Source organism: Lycium barbarum, chromosome 4 (genome assembly GCF_019175385.1).
Source record: "Lycium barbarum isolate Lr01 chromosome 4, ASM1917538v2, whole genome shotgun sequence".
In the NCBI taxonomy this organism is placed as follows: Eukaryota; Viridiplantae; Streptophyta; class Magnoliopsida; order Solanales; family Solanaceae; genus Lycium; species Lycium barbarum.
The window spans coordinates 142866886-142884336 of NC_083340.1; the positions used below are offsets into that span (position 1 = coordinate 142866886).

General features: G+C 32.8%; 2 protein-coding genes across 2 annotated transcripts; one reads left to right on the plus strand and one right to left on the minus strand.

Annotated features, from left to right (window-relative positions):
- The first annotated feature begins 499 nt into the window (after positions 1-499).
- On the plus strand, positions 500-2521 carry LOC132637959 (uncharacterized). Its single transcript, XM_060354966.1, has one exon. It carries the CDS (start codon positions 500-502, stop codon positions 2519-2521), a length of 2022 nt encoding a protein of 673 aa, XP_060210949.1.
- A 3097-nt stretch (positions 2522-5618) lies between these two features.
- On the minus strand, positions 5619-7585 carry LOC132638762 (early nodulin-93-like). The gene is made up of 4 exons (XM_060355538.1): positions 7418-7585; positions 7252-7313; positions 6738-6813; positions 5619-5954 (listed from the first exon to the last, which is right to left on the minus strand). The coding sequence occupies exons 1-4, from the start codon at positions 7482-7484 to the stop codon at positions 5875-5877; spliced, it is 285 nt and encodes a 94-aa protein (XP_060211521.1). The 5' UTR covers positions 7485-7585; the 3' UTR covers positions 5619-5874.
- Positions 7586-17451: the final 9866 nt, after the last annotated feature.

The following is a 17451-nucleotide window of genomic DNA, read 5'->3' on the forward strand; positions in this document are numbered from 1 at the left end:
ATGATGTCTATATTATGGAATCCTCTGGTACCCCGATCAAACAACCCATTCTCTATGAGTGGAAACCTCAATATTGTATGAAATGTATGAGAGCTGGACACACTTGCCCTGCCCAAGTCAAGCCAACCAAGCCTCCAAAAAATACTAGGAGACAGCAAATTCCCAAGCAAGTTTGGTCTTCAAAGGATACTGATGACAAAGTTGCTAACTTAGGAGCTGCTGTTCAAACTACAGACACTGGAACTAAAACCAGTACTTCTACTACTCTTCTACCTAAATAACCACCAAACCCAAAGAACCCTACCAAAACTCCAAAGAGCCCAGCAAAGAGTCAAAACACTGAAATTGTGAACAAAGATCAGCTTGTATTGGATCTAGTAAATTTTCCAATCCTCCAAACTCCAACTAAACTCAATTCAGCGGTACAGGTACAGGTGAACAAAGCAACAGTGACTATTCCTCCTCTACCTCCAGATAAACCTGGGGGATCCAGTAACTAATGATGAAGTGTCTAATTTGGAATGTTCGGGGAATAAATAAGAGATACAAGCAAAAGGAGCTGAAACAGTATCTCAGGAATAATAATATTAAGCTTGCAGGTTTGATTAAAACCAGGGTTAAACAGGGCAAACCTAATGGTACACTGAATATTATTGCTAGAGATTGGGGTTGTTCAAACAACTACAATGCAGCCAGTAATGGTAGGATTTGGATTATGTGGGATCAAGCCTTCTATAATATTACTACTTTGGTTTTTGAGGCTCAATTTCTACACTGTTTGGTTCATGATATCACTAATACTCTAGAATGGGAGCTAACAGTAATCTATGGTTTTAATACCATAGAAATTACAAGGACACTAGGGGAAGGGTTACTCAACCTCTCTCTAACAGTATCAAAACCATGGATGTTCTGTGGTGATTTCAATGCTACTCTGTACTTTGTGGATAGGAGAGGTGGTAATCCAATAACAGTGGGAGAGGTGAAATATTTTACTGATTGTCTTCAGCAAATTGGTGCGAGTGAATTGATGTGGAGGGGAGAATATTTTACATGGAGCAACAAACAGTTAGGTGCTGATAGAATATGTAGCAAGATTGATAGGGCGTTTGGAAATTTTGACTGGATAATGAATTGGAGACAGGTATATATTGAATATGGGCTGCCTAACTTTTCAGACCACTCCTCTATACTCTTTTCAGTTGCTAGCCAAACATCAAAGATCAAAGTCCCTTTCAGATTCTTCAACACTTGGTGTGATCACTCAAAGTTTGAGGAGATTCTCAAAACTACTTGGGGAAAAAACAAAGCCAGGGATAATATGGAGAATATTTGGCTCAAACTAAAGGCCCTCAAACCTGGGTTACAAAAGCTAAACAAGAACGAATTCAAGAATATTACCACCAAGATAGAACAAGCTAGAACAGAACTTGGAATTGTCCAGCAAACCATTCGCACCCAAGTCTCTGATCAGCTTCTCATCAGAGAGAAAGAGCTCCTAGTAAACCTTGAAAAATGGTCTTTGATTGAAGAAAGTGCACTACAACAGAAATCCAAGGCTAGGTGGATCAAACTTGGTGATTCTAATACCAATTATTTTTCTACCATCATCAAGGAGAGAACACAGAGAAAACAGATCTTTGAACTAGTATCTACTACAGGTACTAGACTTCTAGATCAACAAGATATCAAACATGAGATTTTGACTTTCTATAAAGAATTACAGGGTACCTCAAATAGCTCTTTACCAGCAGTTGACCAGAACATAATAAGCAAAGGACCTGTACTTGATAATACTCAACAACTACAACTGTTAGCCCGAGTCAGTGAAGAAGAAATTCAAAATGCTCTCAAATCAATTGGTGATGATAAATCTTCTAGAATTGATGGCTACAATGCTTTCTTTTTCAAAAGAGCTTGGAGTATTATTAAAACTGATCTTGTCCGAGCAGTTCAGGACTTTTTTGTCACGGGCAGAATATACAAGCCAATAAACCGCTCAGCTATTACTTTGATTCCAAAGAATGACAATCCAACTACTATCAAAGAATACAGTCCTATTGCCTGTTGCATAGTGGCATACAAGGTGATTACAATGGTGTTGGCTGCCAGGATTCAGAAAGTTATAGCCTCAGTAATATGTGAAGCCCAAGCAGGTTTCATTCCTGGCAGGAAAATAGCAAACAATGTCATTCTAGCACATGAGTTAGTCAAAGCATACACTAGAAAGGGTGTCTCTCCTAGATGCATGGTGAAAATAGATCTCCAAAAAGCCCATGATTCAGTGGAATGGGCTTACATTGAACAAGTACTAGAAGGACTGAACTTTCCCACAAAATTCATATGCTGGATCATGCAGTGTGTTACCACTGTGAGCTACTCAATACTCATTAATGGAGAGCTTTCTGAGCCTTTTACTACTGCTAAGGGACTGAGACAAGGAGATCCCATTTCCCTTTTCCTCTTTGCCATAGCAATGGAATATTTGAGTAGAAGTTTGAATGGACTAAAGGAACAATAGGCTTTTAAACATCATCCTAGGTGTGCAAAGCTGGGGATTACCCACCTGATTTTTGCGGATGACCTACTACTCTTTGCTAGAGGTGACCTGAGTTCATTCAGTGTATGCATCAAGTGTTTCTTAATTTTTCTCAAGCTTCTGGTTTACAAGCAAATACTGGAAAAAGTTATGTGTTCTTTGGTGGAGTTACCCTTTCAGTACAGCAAAATATTCTGGATACTTTGGACTTCTCTTTGGAGGAAATGCCCTTCAAATACCTTGGTATCCCCTTGACTACAAAGAAGCTGAGTATTCTCCAGTGGCAACCATTGATACAAAGGATTATCAAGCGAATCTCTTCATGGACAGCTAAGAAGCTATCATATGCAGAAAGAGCCCAATTAATCCAATCAGTCATTTTTGGTATGCAAGCTTACTGGTCCCAACTATTTATGATGCCTGTTGATGTGATTGAGACTATTGAAGCCTACTGTAGATCTTATTTGTGGACAGGGACAAATAATGTCTCCAAAAGGGCTCTTGTTGCTTGGAATAAAGTGTGCTTACCTAAGTCAATTGGAGGGTTGAACTTGATAAATTTGTCCTTATGGAATAAAGCTGCAATCACAAGGAACTGTTGGGAAGTAGAACAGAAAAAAGATAAGCTCTGGATCAGATGGATCCATGCTTACTACATAAAGAATGCTCAATTAAAGGATATCACCATCCCTAAACAAGCCTGCTGGATGGTGAGGAAGATCATGGAGAATAGAGAGTTCTTGCATCACCCTCAGGTAAATGGTACTTTGAAAGGCAGTATAAAACAGTTTACCTGAGCTTCATTGGCAATCACCCACGGCTGATATGGAAATGTCTAAGATTTCACAATGATGCTAAGCCTAAAGCAAGGTTTACGGTATGGTTGATGATGCAAAACAGGCTACCAACTACAGATAGATTAGCAAAATGAGGGATCCAAGTAGATAGAAAATGCTCCTTATGTCAAAGTGTTGATGAGACAAGAGATCATTTGATAGTAGAATGTCCCTTTACCAAATCTTTATGGGCTAGACTACTGCTTTGGCTGCAACAAGCTCTTACCACCACTAACAATTAGAATGATCACCTCCAATGGGCTGTGAAACACTCCAAAGGTAAAGGTACTGCAGCACATATTTTCAAGCTCATGTATACAGAAGCAGTCCACACCTTATGGAAAAAGAGAAACCATCGGATCTTCCACAAACAAACTCGAGATTGGGATAGTTTAGCAAAGGAAATAGCCTATATGTGTAATGCTAGAGCAACTCCTAAGACTAGTCAGATCCTGCAAAGCTTAGTATACTAGTTTTTTTAGAGTTTTTCTTTGTGCCTTCGGAATGGATATCTAGCAGTGTTTGCTAAGATATGGTTTTGTAATGATCTATTTGGTGATTAATGGAATACAATTAGTCGCCAAAAAAAAAAAAGACACAAAACTATGAAAAAATTTAAGAAATATTTACAAATAAACATTTTTATGTATAAAATATTTTTAAAATCGAATACATGTAATGTCGGGTCGGTTTGGTTCGGTTTGACTTTTTTTAGCTAAAACCAAACCAAACCAAATCAATTATGGTTGGATTTTTTTTTTTTTTGAACACCAAACCAAACGACTAGTCGGGTTTATTTTTCGGTTTATCGGTTTGGTGCGATTTGTCGGTTTGCTTTGTACACCCCTAGTTTGTGTTATATATTAGGCCTAAATCAACACAACTATTCAGTGTTTGGCAAATAGTCACTTTTAAGATCGCTGATCAAGTTCAGCATTTCTAAACTATTCAGTGTACCGTCTTTCTAATACAAAAATAAACTTTCGACAAAAATATTGTTTAAAAATTTACTACGGAGTTTATGTGCAATTAAATTTTAAGAAAATTTATTGGATTTTGAACATTAATCAATTTAATAATAACAACATACTCAGTGTAATTCCACAAGTAGGGTTTGGAGAGGGTAGAGTGTACGTAGATCTTACCCCTACCTTGTGCAGGTAGATAGGGTACTATTCCAAAAGACCCTTGCTCAAGCAAAGTAGAAACACAACAATTATAAAAACAGACGCAATAAACACCAACAGGACAGTAGGGAAACTGAGGATGAACATTCATCAATATTTCAAACTCCATAAATATTTTTTGGAGTTTTACTTGCACTATTTTGAAATTTTTTGGATTTCCGCTTGTACCATCTTGAAAAATTCTCGGAGTTTCACTTGTACAATTTTGAACGCAAGGCTTGTTCACTTCAGAATTTTTAATAGAACTTCATGACACTATCCAGGGGTTTCAACGGTATACGTTCGAGCTACAAGATATAGTGATAGAGTTTTACCTTTATAATATTAATTTTTTTGCAAGGCTTATTTGGATTCTATGATTTTTACTGCAACTCTGAAGCACTTGGAGTTTCTAACAATATAAGTTTGAACTCTAAGCTACAATCTCGGAATTAGCTGTCTCATTTAATTTTCTCCAACATTTAGATAAGTTGAATTATGCGAATCAAAATAGATTAAGTTAATAAATAGATTGATCTTTAGTTTCCATCGAATAATTTTACAACCTCAAGGTCTAGCAATACATGGGAATACGTATGAAGGTCTAGAGCTTTTATGGTAGCTGAAGAAAGGAAACGCGCAAAGTAAATCTCCTCTCATTTGAGAGGAAAAGTAAACGATTTATTTATATAAAAAATATTAGTTTTAACTATGGTGCGTAAGCAGATCCGAATACTATATTATAGTCATAAGAAAATACTAATATCACTATCAGGGGTGGTGTTATAGTGTCGGCTATGGGTTTGATTGAACCCAGTGTAATTTTTGTTCAAATCATGTATTTGTCTTAAAAATTTATTGAATATGTACATATTATTTTAAAACCCAATGACTTAAAAGAAAGTTAGTATTCGGGACTCACAAACTTTAAATCGTAGCTCTGCATCTGATCACTGTAACTTTGAGATATTATAGGTAATTAATTGATTTTCAAATTGGAAAGGCATCGAAACTAGGTGATTTTATTTGATTGAGCTTATAGATGTAGTTCATGAGAAAAAAGAACAAATGCAATGCTTGAGAAAAAAAAACAACTTTTATTATATTTACAGCAGTAGAGATGTAGATGGTTCTGTTACATAGACAAAATCAAATTCTTGATTCACTCTCTCCACAGGGAATCAATAGAGGTAATTTCTATTTAATAATTACCTCATGTGCCTCCATCTACTAACCTACTGATTGTACTTAAACAGGGATTACAGTAATATTGATTATCAGATAAGTAAAACTTAGTGCTAAAAGAGTTTAGTGATTCATTAATTGTTGAGGCTTAACCCTGTTTGAAGGAGTTTTGCCTTGCAGTTGCTAGAATGGTCTTGTCTGCTACAATAAAGTATGCCATCCCAGCAGCTGTCATAATACAAATTTTATCAGGAAAAAACATAATTCATAGAGTATAAAAAAATTGCTTACACTATCTAATCACTTCGTACATGATAATTATTTTTGATGTCCCAATTTATGTGGGACAATATCTGGGATTTAAAGAGTCAAACTTTTTAATTTTGATTGTGAATTTGGACATGGAATTGAAATAAAATTTACATGTTTCGGAAACTATGTAAAAAGTAGGATAAGTCATAATAATTGACAATTCAAAATATTTATAAGGTATATGAGAAAATCACAGTCAAAGAAAAACTCGTTCAACTCTCGAAATCCAAAAGTGTCACATAAATTGGGACAGAGGGAGTACGTGTTAAAATAAGGCAGATAACCTCTTACTATAAGTGGTAAATTATCTTACTGAGTCGTTTAAGTTATATACATGACTGTCTCCGGTGTAAAGAATTATTTGCACTATCAATTTACCTAAATATCATTACCTAAAAGGTATTTAGGTAGACCTGTATAAAATATGAGATTTGTAGTTTTGAAAATAAGATAAATTACTGCTACAACAAGTAGAGATAATAATTTGATGGTGTAAGAATTCTTTACACTGACGATATATATAACAAACTCATTTTTAATAGATAACTTGTTACTATAATAGTTAAATTTACACTGATAAAACTTCTTTACACTAAAAACGTATATAAGTTAAATCCAACTTCATATACCATGAGGTTCATTTAAGTTGTGACTTTTAAGTTGTTGAGTGGGTATGAGAGAGTGATATTTGTGACTGACCTGTGGAGACAATGAGGGCTTTAGCAGTGGGATTGAGATTTGCTCTTGCCCATGGCGACACCTTCCCGTATGCATACTGCATACATATTTCATCAATAATATTATTCACAGAAATATTCTGTAAGTCATTGAATGTCGTTAAGCTGGCCTAAACACCATCATCATAAGAAAAGAAAAAAAGTCATTTTCTAATGATTGCCAGAAAATATTTTTCTAGGACAACATTGTAGACCAAAAGGGAAAATAATTTCCTCTCTTTGGATTACAATCATTTTTTTTTCACAATTATTTCAACTGTTTATTCTGGCGCACAACTTTAGCCAACATATAGTTTAGTCTCTTGTCAATCATTACTATTCAAAAACTTCATCAAGATACTATCTAATGTGGTCAATACTAAAAAAAAAAAAAACCAAAAATAACATCCGTTGTACAAAACACAGCTATGGTTCTTGAAACATATTAAAAATTAGTAGTATTTTTTTTTTTGTCCAAAAAATAAAAAATAGCTTACAGTTGGAATGGCAGTGGCAACAGATGCAACAACAGCTGCTTTTGCCCCTGCAACTACTCCTTCTGCAATATACAATAAACATATCATTCATCAGATTTATCAAGTTAATAGAAAACTTAAGGTGTTTTTTTTTTTTGTGAGGTACAAGCTATGAAAGGCAAAGTACCATGAGAGCAGCGCTTAGCCAAAGCTAGTTTTTGGTCTATTGAATCTAAACTCACATTCTTGGCCATTTTAGTTTTTCTATGATATTAAGACTTTCAACTGAAGAAGTAGATATGTAAGACAGTAAGCTTTTGCAAGCATTGATTTGAGTTTGTGAGTTTAGTAAGAGTAGATATTTATAGGCATCTCAGGTGTTAGAGTTTGAATATATAAATTAAAGAGTTTGATGGTTTTGGATAATTTCCAACGTCACAGTCACTTGTTTTTGCTTCACACACACTTTTTTTATTTATTTAATTACTACTTCTCAGTGAGTACTGGAGTAATATTATTTTGGAAATAAAAGAAGTACTATTATTGTAAGTAGTTTATGTATTCGCAGGTTAATTATCAGTTTCCCGTTGTAGTCAGTTTATTTGTAGTACTCCTCTGTCGCAATTTAATAATATGACATTTTTCGTTTATTGAGAGTCAATTTGATTAATTTTGAAGTTAAATTTGATTAGATCGACTAAATACTTTAAAACTAAATTTACATATTTAAGAACTATTCGAGAAATACTACAAGTTACAATTCTTCTCATGTCAATATGATGAAAAATACATTTATAAAAGCTAGTCAAAATTCACATAATTTGAATCTCGATGAGCGAAAACTGTCACATAAATTGAGACGAAAAATGTACTATATTAGATACGTTTGTCGGTACATGAATCTGCGGTTTTAAAGAGTAAGGATTGGATTAAGGAGGACTCGGAAATAACAGTGACTCTTTATTGGTGCAGTAAAGTTTTAGTCTTGGAATATATGGACCGTAAAAGAGAGACCGAAAGAATAATAAGTACATACTGTATCCATAAAAATATTGATTTTTTTTTTTTACATAATGTCATTAAAATTATTGTTTGATGAAGTATACTCTAAAAACTAATGACATTGGGTGGTAGCAACCGATGACAGCGATGGTCGATAATGATGGTCGTGAGGTGATAATTGTGCAATGGTAGCCGGTGATGGTAAATTGTTGTAGATGCTGGTAGTGTTGATTCTGCAAATGGTAATTGTATTTTTCACTATCAAATAGCACAAGAGGGGATAAATTGGGTTATTCCTGGTTTTCGTTTAAGTGATGTATTAGGTTACTTTATCTGTTTCTTAAGACTAAGTTGCAAAATAATAAAGAACAATAAAGTAACAACACAATAGTTTTACGAAGAAAGCATCGGCCGGTCACAAGGGTGAAACGACTGGATTTATCTCTGCTGGACGTATCTCCAAATTCACTAAAATTGTGATCCTCAACAAATTCAAATTACAAGATATGCAACTTAGGAACTATCTCTAATCCCCCATACAACAATCTACTTAAACTGTTGAGTCCCCTTCGAGTTCCGCTCAACTTGGAGCTAGATTTGACAAATGTTTACCTAAAACAATGCTTATAGGAATGTTGGAAATAGGTGCAACTCAATGACATTCCTAATACAATTGTTTAGATTTAAAGACCGTAAAACATAAAACTATGTAAGAGGTTCTTCAATTTGGTCATTTGTATTAGGCAGGACTTCAATAGTCAATTAGAAGTCTCTCAAATATGTGAGAGCTTGATTTTTGCTTTTCTCTCAACGTAAGGGTGTAACCTTCTTCAGTAGCATACATACATACATACATACATATATATATATATATATAACAACTTATGACTTATGAGTAGCAAACTGGTTGGTTACAAACACCTTCTTGGATAAGGACTTTGAGGAGACATAGTGTTTGAGATGGAAACAACTTTTTTGCTACACACGGCTTAAAATATGCATGATAGGAGTCCGCAGTTTATCCCAAATAATTCTTCCAATGACTCCTAGATCTTATCTACTATTTTCGTATCTCGAGACTTCTTCATTCCAAGAGATCTGCCACAATTGAACTCTAGGATGGAACATAAAGCTGCTTACCTGGTTCATTCAGTAAAGTGTATTTATTCCACATTATGCATTTTGTCCATATCATTTTGTCAATCATCAAAACATACAAGATCCAATAGTAATCAAGTGATAAAAAATTACTTTCATTAAAAAACTTTAAGTAAACAACGTCTTAGTTAAACTACACTTAATAGGATACAATTTCAATGATTTTGCATCAGAATTTCATTAAATAGAAACAAACAAGATCTAAATAGTATTTACTGATTAATTGTACTTATCAATCATACTCTTTTGGTCCATTTTACTTGTCATGTTTTTCTTTTGCACTTCTCTAAGAAAACTTTAATTAAAGGTTAATTCTACTAAACTATTAACTATTCGATCTTCTATATATTTTCACTAACTCGTAAGATTTACTAATTTGTTATAGTTTGAATAAGTCTCCTGATGTTTTGGAACATATCTAGGAGTAGTTATTAGTTTATATTATGTCGGAGCTTCTTTAGCAAATAGTTGCCTACAACTTTAGCTTCAGTCGGTTATAGATTATGTAATTAAAAGTTTGATGTCAGACTTAATTAGATTATCCTTTAACCTCTTTCTCATGTGAATCTTATATGGTATCAGAGCTTTAATAAGCTCCACCGAGTTAGATCCATTTCATTCCCTTTAAGCTTTTTCATCTATGGCTCCAGTTACCAACTTTGGTGATGCTACTGCAACTAGGGCTGAACACGAAAAATCGAAAAATCAAACCAAACCAAAAAAAAAAAAAATCGACATTTATTTGGTTTGATTTTTAAATTTAAAAACCGACTATATTTCGTTTGGTTTTGGTTTCAAGTATAAAAAAATCGGAAAAAAATCGAACTAAACCGACTTTATATATACATATTTTAAAAAAATTATTTGTACATATATATGTGTGTATTTTAATTTTTTTATGAAAAAATTACAATTTATATTATGTTTTTATACTCTTGGACCATGCTTTTGAAAAAATTACTTTGGCATATTTCCGCGTTTATAGCAAACTCTGGCAAGGAGTATTATATCTATAGACCAGTGAATCACTAGTACTGTTAGCTACGTTGGCATGTTTCCATAGTAAAGATGTGGCAAGTTTTTACTTTTAGAAAGGTAATAACTAGTAAAGGTGTAGCAAATTTTTGTGGCAATATTCAGTTTCTATTTTAGATGAGTTTGATTTCAGATAGTGACTACAATGTATTTAAAAAAATCGACAAAAACTGAATAGTAATAACCGATATAGTTTGGTTTGATTTGATTTGACAATTTAAAACCAACTTAATTGGTTTGGTTGTACCAAATCCCAAGTATCAGATCTGGTTCTCTCAAGATCAATTGATCCAACAAGCAATGATGGCATCGTTGATCCTACCATTGCTCCAATTGTTGCCAAAGGACCATCTGCTAACATACTCGCATCTTTGGCTTGCGGGATCAATTGCAAATACCAAGAAGGCTTCTAAAGCCATTGTAGAGTACTTACAGAAGATAAGATAGTTAATATAAACTACTCATATTTATTTCTTAATTGCTCTCAATTAAATACTACTCTTTCTTTCAGTATATTTAATTACTCTCCACATTTATTGAAGTAAAGGTAAAAGAGAATAAAGATAATTAATTCTATCTTAAATTTTTAAAATAACAAGTACTTTATACCAAATACTTATAATAATCATAACAAATAAAATAAACCGGAAGGAATATTAAAGTGTATGGTGAGATAGTTATGATTTCTCTACTTTTAACTAAAAGTTTAAAATTTGAATGCTTAAATGAAGATCTTCCTGCAACGGAATTAATTTCCTCAGAACTTATATACCGCAAATCTAAATTAATCATATTAATAAACTTTTATCATTTCGAATACCAAATGAGTAGATTAAAACTACGGAAAAGGTCCAAAATCCCCCTGAACTTTGAGAAATAGTTCATTCATACCCTTCGTTATACTTTAGGGTCAATTGTACCCTTACCATTATATTATGGGGTCAATTATACCCTTATGTCTAACAGCTACCACTTGACATCATCCCAGCCCTTCAAAATTATTTTCCCCTCAAATAATTTTTTACCCACTAAAATAACTCAACCCGATTTTTTTTTCCAGCCAAAGTGATACGGACCCAACCCATTACCCCTTGGCTGGGAAAAAAAAATCTGGTCGGATTGAGTTATTTTAGTGGGTAAAAAATTTATTTGAGGGGAAAATAATTTTAAAGGACTGGGATGATGCCACGTGAAAATTGTTAGACATAATGATATAATTAACCCCATAATATAACAGTAAGGGAATAATTGATTCTAAAATATAACTAAAGATATGAATAAAATATTTCCCAAAGTTCAGGATAATTTTGGCCCTTTTCCGTTAAACTATAGTTTGGAGGGTGCAAAAGTATAGCAGGGGACAGAGGCCAGTGGTTTTGGATCTTTAGGACAAAAATAAAGGCACTTTTCAAAATCCAAAACTATGGGTAAATACCATATATCTAAGTGCGTGCCTATTGATAAGTGTGTTGCCTATAGGATATTAGGATATACTGATAAAAGTGCATGCTGTCAACTTCATCTGCGTTTACCACCTGGCCAAAAAACTAGGATTATCATGTGCTGGATTTTGATGAATTTATCTTTGGTACATCATATATTTAAAAAAAATACATAAAGCATCTCGCATTAGCAGAGTTGGATAAAAATCACACTTAAAGAGTGTGATGTAGACAACCAACCCTAATACAAGTTATGATTGTTTTCAAGGCTCGAATAAGTGACCAACTTGTCACATGGAAACATCATGTATATTATCTTTTTCTATTTTTTTTCTTGGGCAATATATATTAGGATTGAAATAATTAAGTATCATGCAAAAATTAATAAAGTAAATATCGAAAGTTGATAAATCAGACAACAAAAGATCAGAGAAATATATAAAAATAACATAAAAATTTATTGTGGTTAAATCAATCTACCTATATTCACAGGAGGAGATAAACATTTTACTATATAAAAAAGAGTACAAAATATTGAAAGAAATTATCTCACAAATTTACTCAAAAAAAAGAAGTTCACACAAGTGACTGGATAACACTTGTGTCCCGCTAATTCTCCATCTAAACAAGAGTACTCTCAAACATCCTTAAGATTACATTGTAAATACTACCAAGTGAAAAGGAAAACCCCTTAATTTATAGAAGTTCTCCGACAAGAAGGATTAACTAAATATGGGAGATCTATATTTTTCTTTTAAAAAAAAAGAAAATTTTAATTATGATAGAAATAATCAAGACAAATACCTAACAAGATGATTAGTTGCTCCTTTCTTACCACTAAATAATGTAATTTAGTACCTGAAAATAGTTTTGTTTTGATTCATGATTTTAGATTTGTTTTGTTATTTTTCAAATCGTAATTATTATTTTTCTGGTTTCCCATTCGATATTTGGTATCCGTATTGGGGCCCGACTAAATTCGGATGCGTGTCAGGTAGTCCCACATTGGGGGCCAAAGCACTCCCTAACAATGGTGACTCCGTACCGACCTCTTGGTTAAGGATGGAGTAGTACAAGTCACTACACCACAACCCTTGTTGGTTCAAATCGTAATTTAGCTATAGCTACACACGTATATATAAGAGTATATGTTTGATCAATATTTTCCCATTTAATCTTCCCTATACGTACCTTCGTATCAAAGCTGGAATTCTAACAAATGTGCGTGCTTATAATACTTCTCAGTACATGTGTTTAATTCATTCGGATTTCTCTGATATGTTGTAGAGATATATTAAGTAGTCATGAATACCAACTCAAATTGTCTTGTTATCTCTAAAAAGGATTACTATATTTATTAAGTATTCTAAAGATACTATCAATATATATTAACAATCCCACATAGATAAAATTTCTGATCCAAAGGGTAAAGAATTATTATAGTATACATTTTCTTGTTAGAGAGGTAATCATACATTGAACTACCAAAAAAATTAAGATAAAAAATATGATCATGTCATTTAAGGTATTTGCGTCGAAATTTTTATCATCGAAAAGGAAGAAAACCGAAAATGACCTATGATTTTATCTACTTGAAATGTTGAATTTATAATTGGGAAAATGACCTAATAATACCTATTTAAGACTTTATATTACAAAACATAAGGATACTTTTCTTTATTTATAAAACATACCAATAAAATTACAAAGTATATCAGATTTGGGCTTAATGGGATACCCACGATTTTAGGCTTTTTTTAAAGAAGAAAATCTGATTTTAAATGTGCACTTAATTCTAAGATAGTTACCATTTAACTTCTTCTTCTTTTTAAAAATATTTCTCTCTCTCCCTCCCTCCCTCCCTCCCTCTCTCCCACCCTCTATGATAGACACCATTTTCATACCTAAAATCCACTTCTCTCCTAGTATAAATTTTCAAACCAATATTACAAAGTATTTTTGATTAGTAACTTGTGTAAGTATTTTTAATTACTAACTTGTGTATTAATTTTCTATAAAAAATAATTTGTATTGTTTTGAGATATATATGATCATTGTGTGTTTTGAAAATCTGTATAAATTACATAAACTGTAGTTTTAAAAAATTTTAAAAACTAATATATGTATGAAATGGTATGGAGTCTGCTTTATGTCAATTTTTATATATGCAGCACAATGTGTATGAAATGCGAACAAATTCGATATTAATTAGTCTTAAAAATGTTGAAAACTGATATGTGTATGAAATGTGGATGAAATTTGGTTTGTATCAATTAGAAAACTTATTATACATATATACTTTCTCATAATCTATACATACTTTGATTAGATTTTATACAATTTATATGTACTTTATCATAATCACAATATACATACAACTTTTATACATATTTCATACGTAGAAATTATAACAAATTTATACATTTATACATATTGCATACAAAAATTAATATATATTTATTTTCTGGTGTATGAACTTTGTATGAAATCTGGTTTGTATCAATTACAAGTTTATTATACATATTTTTCTCAAAATTTATACAATGATTAGATTTTATACAATTTATATGCACTTTATAATAATCAAAATACACATACAATTTTTATTCATATTTCATATATAAAAATTATAAGAATCTATACAGTTATACATAATGCATACGAAAATTATACATATATGTTTTTTGGTATATGAACTTTGTACATAAAAATTATCGATTATAATGGACTTTTTGAGTAAAAGTTACAGAAAATTAGGTAACAATATCTCTTAATTTTGAATGGAGAGAGAAAAGTGGATGAAATAAGGAAGCAAAAGTTGGAGAAAATCAGGAACTATATCTCTGAATTTTGAATGGAGAGAGAAAAATGAATAAAATAAGTAAAACGATTTCCTTACCTTATTTAATGTGTTTTATTTGCTTCTTTTTAATTTACCTAATTCGTATAAATTTTGTAACAAGTCTATTGATATATTTTGTAAACTGAAAAATATCATCATATTCTGTAAATATACCCTCATGGACATTAGTACATATATGTTTTTTGCCCTTTATAATTTGGAATAACTACGTGACATAGCAAACATATAGTGCGTATTAACATTTAGTAGCTATAGTTTAACTTAATTACTTCTCATAGCAAACATTTGTGTATTAATAACATGTAGTAACTATATATATACATACACAAATTAGAATACTCATCACACTATTCACTCCCAATCCATCTCTCCCCCCCCCCCCCCCCCCCCCTCTTCTCCCCACTGCTCCGCCACCGGAGCTCCGGCGAAATATCGTGCCCCTTCACCACCGTCACTGCCAAGGAAATCTAGAATGTGAACAGCACCACCGTAAGTACCAAGTGCAATCATTCGTTCAGCAACAGCAATACACGTGGCAGCATCACTTGATAGAAGCGATTGTACACTGCCTCCCATTCGTTGATACTTAAGCCTTGGTTCATATTCATCTTCTCCTATTTCTTCTTCATCGGAATATTCGTCTCTTTCATCGTCAGATCTGAAAAAACTAAGATCTATGCCGGAGAAGATGAAAAAAACTAGATCTACGTCGGAAAAAAAAATGTCCAGATTTTCGCTGTATTCGCCGGAATTTTTTCCGGTCAGATCTGGAAAAACTCAGATCTATGTCGGAAAAAAAATGTCCAGATTTTCGCTTCAGATCTGGAAAAACTCAGATCTATGTCGGAAAAAAAATGTCCAGATTTTCGCTGTATTCGCCGGAATTTTTTCCGGTCAGATCTGGAAAAAGTCCAGATTTTCGCTTTATTTTGTTGTATATTTACCGTGTATACAATGTTTTTCGCTTGTATTTGTTGTATACATACCCGAAAGTATGGTGTATTTCTTAATTTTTTGGTGTATCTATGTTGTATACAATATTTTTCGCCTGTATTTGTTGTATACATACTGGACAATATGGAATATTTGTTAATTTTTTGGTGTATGAATGTTTTATACTGTATTTTTCGCATGTATCTGTTGTATACATACCGGAAAATATGATGTATTTATGTAATTATTGGTGTATATGTATTCAGTTTTTACTCGTTGTATTCATGAATACAACAAGCCAATTTATGAATACAGATAGTTATTTATGAATACAGTGAAAAAAAATTTGTTGTATTCATGAATACCGCTAAAAAAAAAATTGAATACACATGTGGGAGCTAGGCTGATTTGCTACAGAACGTAAATATTGAAACATTAGCTATGCAGTTTGATTAATTTTGTCACAATTTTTTGTTTGATCTCAACTACGTTATTACCCAATACCGGGCTACCTAATATTAGTGGCCAATGGAGTCCTATGGGCTAAAACAACTGCCCAGTTTGGTCATTGTCATTGTTTCAACTTGTCCTTCACTTCTGTCAAAAAAAAGTGGTGGTCGGTAAACCTAATTTATATGTACATGATACCCTCTTATCATGTACATTAGTACATATATGTTTTTTTGCCCTTTATAATTTTGTCACAATTTTTTGTTTGATCTCAACTACGTTATTACCCAATACCGGGCTACCTAATATAAGTGGCCAATGGAGTCCTATGGGCTAAAACAACTGCCCAGTTTGGTCATTGTCATTGTTTCAACTTGTCCTTCACTTCTGTCAAAAAAAAGTGGTGGTAGGTAAACCTAATTTATAGGAATTGCTACTTCAAACGAGCTTTAGCTAATTAGTCACAAACAAGCTAGTGATAGAGATCTTTTTTAATTATGTACTCCGTTTCAATTTAGATGATGCATTTTGTTCATGAAATTTAAGGAGGAAAAAAAAAAAAAAAAAACAAGACGTGCAAGTCGGTTAGAAGAGTGAGGTATTTGTACTTGAATAACTACAAACCAACCCTTCTTGAAGCTTGTGCTTCAAAATAAGTTAAAATTATCTGTGTAACTATAAGTCATCTCATTAAGCGTAAAATCAATAAAATTATGTACTACTATTATCTTTGTAGCCTGTCACTAAAATTTTTCTTTCATTTTTTGTTCAGAAATTATAGGCTTATTAATCCAATAGATAATTAGATAATATACTGCATATTTCAGGAACTCCTTCACTAAGACCCCCTGAACTTTATGCTATGTAAACACACTATCTTGAACTTTTGATAATTGCAATATTTCCTTTCTCAATGAGAGTGAGAGAGTAACTGGACCACAAAATGGATAAGTCTGATTCTGATTTCTGGCTCTTCTATGTGGTCCAAAATCAGCAAGATAGTGAAAGATCCTAGTTCAGTGGGCTAGTTATCTATTGGACGTTGTTTGGGCCTTAATCAACAGATGTCTGAAAGGCCCAAAACAATTCTTTATGACATTCAACATTTTTTTGTGCGGATTGTCCTTCATTTGAGGTGATCTTTAATTTTTGTCCTTCAAATTGGTGGTCTTTAAGCTTTGCCCTTCGCCTAATACCCCGAGTTTGTGAGTTCGAACCCCAATTCAGTAAAAAAAAAAAAAAAACTCACAAGGCAGAATTTTGCAAAACTCCGCCTTGCAGAATTTTTTTAAATTTTGACTGAGCAGTGGTTCGAACCCCAAACCATGGGATTTTTAG

Excerpts from the sequence above, each read along its gene's own strand:
- LOC132637959 (XM_060354966.1), top strand. The coding sequence starts at position 500 with ATGATGAAGTGTCTAATTTGGAATGTTCGGGGAATAAATAAGAGATAC.
- LOC132638762 (XM_060355538.1), bottom strand. The coding sequence starts at position 7,484 with ATGGCCAAGAATGTGAGTTTAGATTCAATAGACCAAAAACTAGCTTTG. Across the intron at positions 7,314-7,417 it reads GGCTAAGCGCTGCTCTCATG|AAGGAGTAGTTGCAGGGGCA; the intron begins GTACTTTGCCTT and ends TGTATATTGCAG. Across the intron at positions 6,814-7,251 it reads TTGCCACTGCCATTCCAACT|TATGCATACGGGAAGGTGTC; the intron begins GTAAGCTATTTT and ends ATATGTATGCAG.